The sequence below is a fragment of the Thermobia domestica genome, chromosome 8 (genome assembly GCF_964235325.1).
Source record: "Thermobia domestica chromosome 8, izTheDome1.hap1.1, whole genome shotgun sequence".
In the NCBI taxonomy this organism is placed as follows: domain Eukaryota; kingdom Metazoa; phylum Arthropoda; class Insecta; order Zygentoma; family Lepismatidae; genus Thermobia; species Thermobia domestica.
The window spans coordinates 221355044-221369153 of NC_137461.1; the positions used below are offsets into that span (position 1 = coordinate 221355044).

The 14110-nt window shown below is 36.8% G+C and overlaps 1 protein-coding gene across 1 annotated transcript in view; it reads left to right on the forward strand.

The window, feature by feature from the left end:
* LOC145693440 (neuroligin-1-like) overlaps window positions 1-14110 on the forward strand; it is a 437693-nt gene that overhangs the window by 326410 nt on the left and 97173 nt on the right. The window contains exon 3 of the mRNA XM_081769435.1: window positions 1456-2099. Coding sequence (XP_081625561.1) covers window positions 1456-2099 — 644 coding nt within the window. The remainder of the gene's footprint in view (window positions 1-1455; window positions 2100-14110) is intronic.

The following is a 14110-nucleotide window of genomic DNA, read 5'->3' on the forward strand; positions in this document are numbered from 1 at the left end:
AAGATTAAACGACAGAACAGCAATAAGTCCAGACTTATAGGCTGTAACATTGTACACCATGAATTTGGCACGCATGTTGTTATTTAGAACAGAAAATACATGTAACAACCAGGGGCGGATCCAGGACGGACTTCTGGGGGGGGGCGGTCGGCGGTAATACTGCTACTTTTAAGAGCTCCAAACTTGTTATGGATGGGTTTATTTATATATAAAATAAGAAAGTTTCCTCTTGTGGGGGGGGGCGATCGCCCCGATCGCCCCCCTCTGGATCCGCCCCTGGTAACAACCTTATAAAAGTTAATTTGAGGCACAAAGAAGAAAATGATCGGACGGTTTATTAGTTACGTTATAAATGCACTGTGTACCTATAAATCAATGCTATCAACGAAGGATAATTATTCTTTTTGCAATAAGGAAGCTTACTAATTAAAGTATGTGTGCACCTAAAGCTGATTTCGTATTGCTCGCACGCCTAATACGTCACTCATTCTGTTTACTATAGTCTGCTAAAGAACAGTTATGTTTTATATTACTCCCTGATGCTTATAATATATGGATTTCCTAAATATACAGGATGCAGTTTAATTTTATTATATATTATACTCTTTGCAGGAGAATATCGATATTAAGGTATTTCTAAAGGAAGTGCTACACAATCAAACATTGAACGATACAACAAAATAAAACAAATCAAGCATCGTTCATTCAGCTACAATTGCATTGACAAGATAATACTGTTTTAGGATTCTTAAATATAAAAGAGAGTTACTTAAATAATGGAGATTAATAATTGGTTGATTGATTAGAATACTTTTTCAGCATTTGTGTTATATTAAACGAAACGTACTGCCCAAATTATTATTTGAGTTATTTTATTCGAGCCTAGTGTTTTCCACAGGGTATTGAAATGTAGAAATAAAGACATGTTGCTGCATGAATGTGGAAATACTGTTTGTAATATTTCTAGTGTATGATACAGCCTAATTAAGCAGCTTACTTTTAAGAGGAGATATCCATCCATGAAACACAATGGTGGGAAATATTTAAGAAAAACTTAATTCTCAGTTCTATTGTAGAAACTTTGGTCTTCTTTGCTACGTTATTCTCGGTTCGTCCAATGATAACTTGGTAGAACAACTGTCTTAGAAACCTTAGAATGGTCAATTATCTTTATACATATATGGTACTCCGACTTTCTAATGTTGGGATCATAGACTACAATCATATTACTTTAATAAAATATAATTTTATCATGACTGAATACAAATTGATACATAGGATTCTTATATACCTAGTCTGTTACATAGGTTTCAATATCCAATCTGTTTAATTGCAGAGACTGTTGTTTAACATTACGGTTTGACTAAATGTTTTTATAACAAATCTTTCAATTTAAAACATTTCGTACTGCTTTGTGTTAAATCAAGAATTGATATTCTTTCATTCTTGTTACAGGTATGCTGTTCCATCGAGCCATTCTGATGAGTGGGTCCTCACTAAGTCCATGGGCGATGGTGCAGGATCCTACCAAGTACGCCTTCCAGCTGGCTCGTCACGTTAACTGCTCTCCTGATCTCCCTCATCTTCACCTCCTCAAGTGTTTGCGCGAACGCCCTCTCGAAGCCATCCTCAGCACCCCTATCGAAGCCCCCGAATTTGTATCAACATTCGCTCCCAGTGTCGATGGGGTAGTTATAGACAACGCACATGAGAAAAATCTTAAAAAATATATTGATCGGCTCAGTAGATTCGATCTTCTGTTTGGTGTTGTGAAGGCAGAATCGTATTTCGCGTTTTCCGCTGAAGACATTCAATATGGAATAGAGACCGATAGAAGAAGTAGGATATTGAGGACTTTTGTGAGAAATACATACAGGTATCACTTGAATGAGATACTTGCCACAATAGTGAATGAGTATACTGACTGGGAAAGGCCAGTGCAACATCCTATAAACATTAGAGACGAAACGTTGGAAGCCCTGAGTGATGCCCAAGTGGTGGCTCCCGTGGTACAAACTGGTGATTACCATTCTAGTGCACATTTGAACTCCTATTTTTATGTCTTTGATTACCAAACAAAATTTGGAGACTATCCACAGGTAAAACACTATTAACTCGCATCTTCTGCATGGTAGTCGTATTGAGTATCTTCTCCAGTGCTACGTGAAGTGTTTGTGTCCATATAGCATAGTAAGATAATATACCGACAAGCTATAAGAGGTGATAATAGACATGAAATTAAGGGGGGAAAGTGTCTAATGTACGTATGTTGAAAACGATAACATTTTCAAGTGAGAAGCATTGCAGACCAGCAGAGACTACTGATACAGTGCCGAATATCTCGACGACGTAGAAAGGTATCCCGGCCAGGTTAAAATTTTACACAGAAACTCGCATCCGACAAATGGAATGAATGGAATGACTTACAAATAGATTGTAGTAGAGCAGTCGCTGTGCAAAAGGTAGCCTTCTAGACAGATGTAGAATCGGCAATTCGACACATGTACTCGCCATCTCTGGGGATCCAAGTTGAGCGGCGATCGTTCCTCTACCATCTGTACGTCATTAGTTTTGCCGGTGCGACTTTCTGTGTAATTTTTAGACCCGTCCGCGATATCTTTCCACGTTCATGAAATACTCGAGATAACATTAGAATATTTGCGACCTTTTCAACGCCTGAAAACAGTGCCATTTTCTACCTATTTTCTTTAGACACTTTTTGTTTGCTTGCACGTCTACTATCACCTCTTCTTGTTTGTCACTGTATTATCGTATATCACCTTGTATATTGTGTTTCATTAGTCTAAGATTTTTTTAAAAAAAGGAAGGTTTTCTTTATAAAGCTCTGTTTCTGTAGATATCCGTCCCAGGAATTCTTCTAGGAAAAAATTATGTCCTCATGGAGTCATTTTAAAATGAATGTTCTGTGACGGTGTACCTTTTTGGTTCCCTTCTCAGTAATTATGTAGAGAGGAGAAGGAGTAGGCATATTAATGTGGCAAAGGAACTATGACATTCAACAAACCTAGCCAACAGTACTACACATGTACTTGCTTTTTTATTTGATATTTTGAGACCGAAGAGCGTAACGTTTATTTACAATCATTTCTAGTACCATCCATCATTAAATACCGTAGATGGGATAAATTTAGAGTAAGTTACTCATTCAAAAAGGAAGACACGAAATTGAATCCACAAGGCAATATACAGCTAATGTTTGAGACATTTTGTGCAATATAATTTTAAACTAACCCTATTAAAAATAAATATAACATTGTTACTGTTATAAATAAGGATAAGAATACCAAGCTCCTAAAAAGTTTTTTTTTCTTTTTTTAACATTTGATGTCCCATGTAGATAATGAGGGTGGAATAACTACATGTGTAGATATTTAGAATAAGGAAAAGTATGGCTAAAACAAGATACTACCATTTTATTAAAGGTGCAAAAATACATTTGTGTGTTTCTCTGTATGTGTCTGTTCCACTAATTCAGTACAAAAAAATTCGTAGAACTTAAACCAATAGCGATTATATTATTATTATTATTATTATTATTATTATTATTATTATTATTATTATTATTATTATTATTATTATTATTATTATTATTATTATTATTATTAAGAGTTATATTGGAAACCAGAAATGGAATCGCTGGCCAATTCTTTGACTACAATCTCCTAGTTGAATGTCCCCCTTGGACTTTGGAAGAATGTTACACAAGTATTATTATTATTAGTAGTAGTAGTAGTAGTAGTTGTTGTTGTTGTTTTTGTTGTTGTTGTTGTATAAGAAGAAGATTATGATTTTCAAACTATGCTATGCACAACGGTAGCCTTACTGGTAGCCTTATGGAACGGCTTTGTTCGTTCGTCTATCGGCAGTTATCAGAGAAAAAATAATGACAATAGATATGGAGATCCAGTTTCTTCCAAGATCCAGTTTCTTCGATTCGGCGTCCCAAGAATAGGTTCCATCTCCTCCATTAATTGTCTATACAAACCGAAAGTAATTAAATTAAGCTATTTCCTGTATCAATATTGATTTCCATAGAGCAGGCGATTTTTTGCAACCGAATCAGCATTTTAAGAATAGGTATTATTATTCGTTAACTCTCTGTTTAAAACGAAAGTGGTTCGAATAAACCATTTCCGGTTTCAATACCTATTTCCATAGAGCAGAAATGGTAAATGATATCGCGATATGGTTTATTGCAATCGAGTCATCTTCCCAAGAATAGATACCATTTTATCCGTTAACTCTCTATTTAAAACGAAAATGGTTGAAATTAGTCGTTTCCGCTTTCAACATTTTTCGCCATGAAAACAAAAACGGAAACAAGTAGCGAGAATTGTTTTCTTATAAACGATACAGTGTCGCAGGCAACGTAGCCCTATCATAATTATCCCAAACACTCTACTAAGACCGGAACTGGTTGAAATTAAATATTACTTCCGATTTCAGTACTTTTCTACAGAAGAAGAACAGTAAAAGATATTGGGATTCAGTTTTCTACAATCGATTCATCGTCTTAAAATACGTCCTCTGTTCAAAATGGAATATAGGTCTTTATCATTAACTTCTGTTCAAACTGGAAGTGGTTCAAATTAGACATTTCAGGTTTCAATTCTGATTCAATAGAACAAAAATGGTAAGAGATATTGAAATGTACTTTCTTGCAATTGATAGAGCTGCCCAAGAATAGATTTCACCTTCTCCATTAACCCTCTGTTCAAATCAGAAGTAATACTAGTTAGCAATTTCCGGTTTCAACATTTATTTGCTCGGAACAACCGAAGCAAATAAACCCATAAACTGGAATGTTATACTTCATCAATGCAGGGGTGCATACCTACTTTTGGGCCACCCTGTATATATTATATATAATATCGGCAAGCGATTTTCTACAAGCGATTCAGGATGTCAAGAGAAAACATACCATTGCAATCCACAATATTCAACCAAACCCGGAAGTGGTTTGAAATTTACTGCTACTTTCGGTTTGCACACTAATTTCCGTAGAGCGAATACGGTAAAAAAAATATCAAGATGCAATTTTTTTTTGCAATCGATTCAGCTTCCCAAAAGTAGGTTCTATATCTTCAATCTGGAAGTGGTTAAAAGTAACCATTTCCGGTTTCCACATCAACCGAGTAAGATGTTGCGAGTATTGGCTTTTTCATATGGATTCAGCGTCCGAGGAACAAGTTCCATCTTCGATCTTATTAATCTTTTTACAACTAGTTGCTACAGATGTACTGTTTCAAGTTTGAATATCGAATTCCTATAATTTGGAAATCTACCGTAGTTTCACACTGTGAAACGAAAGTCACTTGTTGTTATTATTATTACACTGTGTTATAATGGTTCTATTTCTGGGATAAAAACCAGTAATTCAAAACATTTTCATACCGGAAGATTCAAATTTGAAATCAGATTTTTTTTTTTTTTGTCAAGTATAGTTCTCCAGCAGTGTTGCCGACAAGACGAAACTAGAAATAACAATTTCTCGTTTATTCTCGTACTTTTTCTTTTTTTTTGGGGGGGGGGGGGTTAAATCTCGTTCTTCTCGAGTCTCGAAGGGCACTTTCTCGACTCGCTTAGATTCATCTCGTCTTGTAAATGCATATACAGTAAACTCACGATTATCCAGTCTAATGTGGCGAAAGGACAGCCCGGATAAGAAAAAAAAGCCGGATAGGCCGGTGTTCTATAATTACTCATTTCTTTCCCCATCTATAAAATGAAAATACCCTTTTTTAATGAAATTAAATTAAATTAAATGATCTCTTATATATCAAACCCAGCTGTTATCAATATTTCCTAATCTTTAGTAAAGACCAGTACTTTATAAGCATTGGTTACTTATTGTACTGTACATTTTTTTAAAATGCGGACAAAGGAGGTCCAAGAATTAAAATATTGTACAAATTTTAAGATAAACTTCTTAATTGCAGGAAATATGAAATAATGTAAACCAGGGCTTCTAAACTTTTCCACTGTTGTACGTACTACCACATGCAGGTTGCAGAGAAATTAAGCGTTGATTATTGAGCTATAGTCGACATTTGGAGGAACTACAAAGGCGAAAAGACGCACGAATTAACCGAAGAAATCAATGCTCTGAATCTGCTCTATACTGTTGCTACTTCCGCGCTACGAGAGCAATCCATTTTTCGAACGAGGATTACCATATGTTCGAATATGAAAAACGGAAGAATTTTGAGCAGACAATTCATATGACATGTGTTTTGCAACTTTAACTTGCTTTTCTATCTTAGATACAATACTCCTATAGTATTCTGTATATGTTGTATCTTTCAAGTTACACAAACATATTTATATCAATATTGCAGTGCTACTATTCAAGTTACTTCTTTCTCCGTCCATTGAACATTTAACTCAAGTCTTTAAGTATTTTTGAACCTGCATTTTTGGCTCAAGTATTTATAGGTAATAACTTATAGCCAATGCTTGGAAAATTTTCTTCTGAATAGGCGCCAGATCCGAATACTAGGCGCCATCATAATAAATCAAATCTAATTTGATATATTGACCTACATGTTTTGGTCATAAGGTAGTCTACCAGACTCGTATTTCTGGTTGCCATGGCGACCTGGCACCCTGGATATAACATTACACCACGAACGATAACAACATTTTGTTAATGCAAAAACTATGAAATATTATTCTACAACTGAAACCTCATATACTATAATCGAATATAAATGTAATGTAACACACTTAACGATTTCATTCGTATTGCAGAACTAAACCAACAACTATTTATATCGGGTAATAAATTGCAGATTAAGCAGTAAGAAAATGTTTACCTATTTTCCCTCCTGTTTATTGGATATTTGATAAGCTTCGAAATACAAAGTACCATTTCCGTGTTATATCTAGTCTACAAATCGCTTTTTTTTAAAAAAAAAAAAAAAAAAAATGAACATTTGTTTCAAGAATCGAGACGAAAGGGGAACTTTTTTGTTTAATGATAAATTACGTCTTGAAAAATATTTCTCGTTCCGTCTCGAATTTGAAAATGCACTTTTCATCTCGACTCTCGTCTCGTCTCCCAAAATCCCGGAACTGATGTCACTGGGCCTTATGCAGAGTCGTTTTGACGCGATATTAGTGCCATACTAAAGAGTTCGACTAACATATGTTTCCTGCAGTAGTCAGGCTTTTAGTGTGACGCTAATCATACGTCAAAACGACTCTGCATAAGGCCCTCTGTGTTTATGTGTGCGTATATACGTATATACAAAGATACTCCATCTTTTCTTTGTTACTGTATCAGATGATTGGATCTCTTCGCTTGCTTCATTAAGCCAATTTTATGTTTACAATCGAGGCGAGTGTAATCAAATTTATATCTGGGGGATCCTTCGTGGCTAAGCGGTTAGCGTACACGCCTTTGGCGTGGGAGACCCGGCTTCGACTCCCGGTGGGAGCTCATGTGGTTCGGATTCCATGTTAATTAGTAGCCTCGCCGCTGAAAGGGACGTTAAAATCAACTCAACTCGAACTTCTATCATTCGACTCAACTTGACTTTTATATATGACCTGAATATATATTTACTTAATGAAAACTTCCCTCATAATTTATAAGATTTTAATGAATCATGTCATGTGCTTTATCTGAGGCTTAGAAACTACACCAGTTGTTCGGCGTTGAAGTACATAAAAGTAAGAGAGCAAAACAGGGTAAAAATCTAGACCAAATCAGAAGTTCGCGCGTATGTAGTATTCGTATTCAGATGGCAATACAATTTCACACGACAACTTTCGTTTGATTTTAATGCAATGAACTGTACTCAAGGGCGACCATGTTGTGGTTTCCAAGGGGGTTCAAGTGTAAGCGACGTTTCAAAAATAGTTTCAAATTTTGCTGTACATAATGTAAAAGTTCTATTGGATTTTCGATATTCTGAAGTACAATTTCCTCTAGGGGGGCGAGCCCTTGACTGTAGTATGCATTTAAGGCTTTTCAATCATTTCCGTTGCTTGGAGTTCAAATTGGTAAAAGATTAAGGCGAGTTTTCACTTAACTTTGATGTTTCAGGTTAGGCCTACACATAATGAGGGAAAATCATCTTAACTATAGTTTCCGTACTAATTCTTCCATTTTGATTTAATATGAGGTACATTTTCTAGAAATCTTTCCAGTTATCCTTATTAGTTAGCGTTGAAATTGATCATTAATAAGGAGTGATAGTATTTCCATTAAGAAAAAAAAATCATGTCATTACAAGTTTTCGTGAAACATACCTTTCCTTTAAGACAGGTAGTAGATTTTTCTGAGGCCTATTCTTTTTGGAGGGAGAGGAGTTGAATTTAGAAGCAAAAGAATAAATTAACGCACACTTTAAAAAAAGACTTAAGGATAACTTTCCGATAAATATTAATTGGTTTCATGGATTTACGGTATGACGTTTTGTTGCTACCCAATAGGGTCTATTGTTTGCAATTAAAAATATTGAAATACTTTAAAAGATTCAAGTGTTCTCAACTTTAAGAAAATATTACTAATTAACTTCCGTTAAAATAATTAGCATCTTTTTCTCATTGTGTAACTGTAGACTTCCAAACTATGCAAATTTAGTACTACAACTGGAAAAAAGTAGGTTAATAACTTCCGGATACAATAGAAAGATAAAGCAAGAGATGAAACATGTTCTCTAGACGCTGAATTCAAATCAAAAACGATTTTTGGCTTTCTCTTACAATTAATACTATATAGGGAGAAATATTGTACTAGTTTTGACAACTTCCGGTTTAGCAAAAGAATAAGAATTGAGATAAACTTAACCCTTGAGCTGCTAAATCCAAACCAGAAAGACTTTTTTTTTTGTTTGTTTGTTTATGGATATTAAACGAAATGAGATCTTTTAATTTTACGTCCGTCCCACGTTTATGCTGGCTAGCCTAAAATAGACGGTGATGATGAGAAATGAATGAATAAGTGGGAGGAAACGGGAGCTGTGGTACTGAATCCATAAAAAAAATAAGTATTGTCACGTGTACACCACGTGAAGAAGTTTTGCTTGCATGGCGTGATATTTTCTCAAGTAATATTGAAACCGGAAGTTGTACTAGAGTTCTAGCACTTACAGTTTAGTAGAGAGACTGGAGTTTATATGGAATATATTCTTGAGCAGAGATGGTCATTTTTCCTAACCCTCCCTCACCCTCACCCTCAATTGACGCCCTCCCGTCACACTCCCTCACACTCACCCTCTATTGACGCCCCCACACTCACCCTCCCTCACACTCAACCTCTATTGACGCCCCCACACTCTACCTCCATTGACGGCCTCCCCTCATCCTTCCTCACACTCACCCTTCATTGACGCCCTCAAACTCACCCTCAATCACACTCACCCTCCATTGACGCCCTCACACTCACCTTCTCTCACACTCACCCTCCCTTACCCTCACCCTCAACTACTAAAATGAGGGTGAGGGCGGCCCTCATGAGGGCAAAATGAGGGAGGATGACCATCTCTGTTCTTGAGACACTTAATTGGTTGCAGAAAACTACTTTCTTGCTGTCTATTACCACTTTTCGTCCATAGTGATTAACGCTAAAACCGAAAATTGTTGATTTCTAGCACTTTTGACGAATGAATCCCTTCCATCAACGAACTAGATTTCTAGTCTTTCATCCTCTATACCCTGGCCAACATTGACGATAACCTATCAAGCAGTTCTTGAGATGGCCTGTTTCTGAATCCACATCAAGAAACCATTTGTCACTATCTGTTATCATGTTTCCTCTATGGAGTTTTACGTCCCACGGTTATGCCGGTTAGGCCAAAGGAGACTGTGATGATAAGTAATGAATGAAATGTTGGAATAAAGAAAGTGGGAGGAAACGGGAGAACCCTGAGGAAACCCACGCACACGGTGTTTGTCCACCACAAAGTTCACTTGGCCCGGATCGAACCCGGGACCCCAAGTACCAGAGGTAAACGCTATACTACTGAGCCACCGCGGCCCCCTTTTCCTCTATGGAGATCAATATTGAAAGCAGAAGCTGTATTGAGTTTCTACCTCTTCCAGTTTTAGTAGAGAAAGTAAAGAGTGAAGATAGAATCTATTGTTGGGATGCTGAATTGATTGTTTGTCGCTAAAAGTTTATATTACTGTTTCTCTCTCTCTCTCTCTCTCTCTCTGATGCTGTCAACAGACTGGCAGTTGAACATACTCATTATATAAGATTTCGTTTATTTGTATGTAGTATAGTTTGGAGCCATAATAGTGATAACTATGTAAACAACTAAAAGCAAAAAGTGGCACGCATTTCCTTTACCTCTCAAGAATTACTTCTATTAGGTGGAATTGAAATCTGTCAAATGATGGATAAATGATGGAATCTCTCGAACTTCAAACGAAAAAAAAAAAAAAATTGCTCAATTCTCTTGTGAATATCATCATTAGTTTATTATATATATAATTTCGTTGGTATCATTAACATATCATAATTTTGTGTCGAGTTTTTTTTTTTAATGCTGCCTGTGACGTAAAGCATACAGTACATCAAATTAATATTCTGCATACCAGTAGAAGTACAAGTTGGTTAATAAAATTAGTTTTTATACTAATCATAATTTGTAATCAGGTGTACATGTTAATGAAAACGCGAATATTGTGTGTTTCCAAATATAATCGGATGAAAGATAGCCCAAAGCTCAATAGGTTCTACTCATGTGTACAAAAGTACACGTTTCTATAAACTGTTTGCTCCAGTGTATTCTGACATATTTACCAAAATATGCTTAATTAGCAGTGCAAACCTTTTAGCCGAATATTTGCAGTGGAAACATGATTTCTACGCCTGAAGACATTTGATTTCGATCTGTATAATGGCTTGTTCCCGTAGAATGGAATTTAACAGTTTGCTGTGGCATTTTCAGAAGCAAAGGTTATAATACTATCACCTCAAGGCTATGAAGAACAAATGCTTAAGCTAGTCTTCCCAAAGAGTGTGTCGCGTAGTGTGTTGCGAAATTTTAGGATGTATAAATCTTGAAACATTTCGCAATTAGTTAAAATCAATTTTGAGACAGACTGTACCCAGGCCCGTATTTATATATTGTGCGCCCCTGTGCTCTAAATAATTTGCCGCCCACTCCCGAAAACGACCAATATTAGAGATGAATTCATAGTTTTTGGGGTCACCAAGATTAATAGTGATGGTTTTAATCCAATTCAACTTCAAGGTCATACTCCACTTCCCAGGGAGGGGGCGAGATTTTAAAAGTAATCGAAATCACAGTTTTCGAGGTCTCTGAGTTTAAATTATTAGTTTTCATGATGTTCAAGTTCATCCTTATTCCTTGGGGTGGGGGTGGGAGAGGATAACCTTTAAAAAAAAAAACAGATAAGGCAGCTAATTTGTAACTACTGTAACTAGAGCGAATTAAACAGATTAAAATATTTTCTGGCGCTTGCGCTGGATTCTGCGTGTTGCTAGTTTTAAATATTACTTTATTATGAATCTTAGAAAAAAAAATCCATTTTTTTCCACTTCCTAAATTCTGCCACCCTGTGCTCGAGCACAGAATAGCACTTACCTAAATACGGGCGTGACTGTACCAGGGAACGCTTCCTGCATCAAGAGCAGTGCTCAGTACTACATAAGAGTCACTATTTTATGGAAATTTATAATCTTACACTGTTAGAACTTATTATTACGAAGTAATAAAAAATCAAACAAGTGCGTTGGGATGTTGTGAAAGTTAAGTAAAGTATGTAGTCAGTCAATAAAGGGTGGGAAACATTGGCTCAAATGGGTACATATTAAATAAATAATTATGTTGAAATAAACTCTGATATCCAACCAATACAACGTTTTATAGTTCCAAACAATGCTGTGCAGAAGTAAAAGAAGTCTTATTGAACACTTATGTCGGTCCGTCTGTCTGTCGATTCCCAGCGGGAGCTCGTGTGATTCGGGAAAAAAATGAAATGAAATCTTTAAGTTTAACGTCCCACGGATATGCCGGTTAGGCTAAAGGAGACGGTGATAATGAGAGAAAGGGTGGAATGAAGAAAGTGGGAGGAAACGGGAGAACCCCGAGAAAACCTATGAGCACGGTGTTTGTCCACCACAAAGTCCACACGGCGCGAGCTGGGATCGAACCAAGGACTCCAAGCACCGGAGGAACCACTGAGCCACCGCGCCCCCCGTCTCATGTGATTCGGATTCCACGTTAATCAGTAGGTCCAAATCTCATATAGCTTCTCAACTGTCCGTTTGTCGACAGGAGTCAGAGCAAAAATAATAATAGAAAGCAACAAGCGTTCTTTGAAATATGGATTCAGCGTCCCAAAGACAGGTTCCATATCCATCATTGGCTCTAACTAAAACTGGAAGTAAGAGAAATATACGACTATTTCCGGTTTCAAGATTCATCTTTATAGAGCAGAAATAGTAAGTCATAGCGGGTTCCATAGTGTATATACATGCCAGATTGTTCAATAAGTTTTGTCGTGCGATACAAGATGCCGCTAGTACGTTCGTCATTGTATGTTCTTACAGGTGGCACGACTTTGTAATGAACAACTGTCAAGTTTCATGTATATCCGTCAAATCATTCGTATCGTTACTGCAGGTCAAAGTGGGCGTGCAACAGTACTTTTTTACAATGAACAAAGTTGAACATTGATAAAATTCCTAGTTTTGGAAGGTGTAGCACCAAAATAAATCCATGAATCATTGGTAAAAATGTGTAAGGACTCTTCATCGTCACTGAGAACAGTAAAAAGATAGGTTGCTGAATTTAAACGTGGTCGGACAAGTCTTGAAGACGATCCACGTGAAGGACGTCCAAGAAGTGCATCAACACCAGAAATCGTAGCAAAAATACAGGATATTCTAGTTTTGGAAGATCATCGAGTCACCGAGAGAGATTTTGTTGAAGCCTTAGACATCTCATTAGGGAGTGTGGGCCATATTTTGGCTGACGTTTTGGCTTCCAAAAAGCTGAGAGAAAGGCATGCTGCATTCGCTAACAATGGAACAAAAACACACGCGAATGCGAATTTCGTAGCAACATTTAGAGTGTTTTCGATAGGATAAAAATGATTTTGTACGTTTCTTCATCACAATGGTTGAGACGTAGGTCTTATCACCATAATGCTGAACCAAAACCAATTCTTACAAGTCTTTAATTTAATGTTTACAAATACTTAGTACCTCACTTCCTGTGTGCGCAAAAGGACTTTAAATTTAACTATGTTTAACTTTATTTCTCGAAACTTTATAACACTGATCTGCGAGTGCCATCTCTTTTGTGTTGTTTTCATTGATGATTTCAATTACGAAATCCAATATAGGTCATTTTATTAAAAAAATAACTTTATATTGGGTTGGCAGCTCTTTTCATCCAGTGATGTTAATCAATACGTTGGTAGGTGTCTCCCTTCCTGTAGTTGCTCCGTGCAAAGTTTCGCTTCCCTTCCTCTTTTGGTTTTTCCGTTATCACGGTTGGACATTATAAATGATGCATCCTGTATATATATAATCTTCTATTATATCTCTTTGAATATAATTTCTCAAATATCGCCCTAACCAGAACCAGTTTCCTATTTTATTTTCAATTGAGGCCAAAGAGCTACTTCGTGGCTAAGCGGTTAGCGTATGTGCTTTTGGTATAGAAGACCCGGGTTTGATCCCGGCGGGAGCTCAGGTGGTTCGGATTCCACGTTAATCAGTAGGTCCCGTCTCATATAGCCTCGTTGCTGAAAGGGACGTTAAACTCAAAATCAACTCAACTCAACTGACAAGGAAACTACTTGGACTCAAACGGGTGAATACGCACAAAAAGGAAAGCATGTGTAATGCTAGCACCCTGGAAGCAAACAGTGATATCCGTTTTTCTGCAAGATGCTGTAAACGTCCGCAAGACCAGGGCAAATAGAGCACGTGCAATAATTACAGGGCGCCTATACTATCTGACCCCGGGCCATTTTCTGGAGAAAAGGGTGGGTGAATGGAAAAATAGGCGAACACGTATCCCATTATTTTAGAGGCACACATTTGAATGAAAAAGTTATGCCCCAGGGTAACCCGAAGGGTCTCAGACAGGGTCCAACC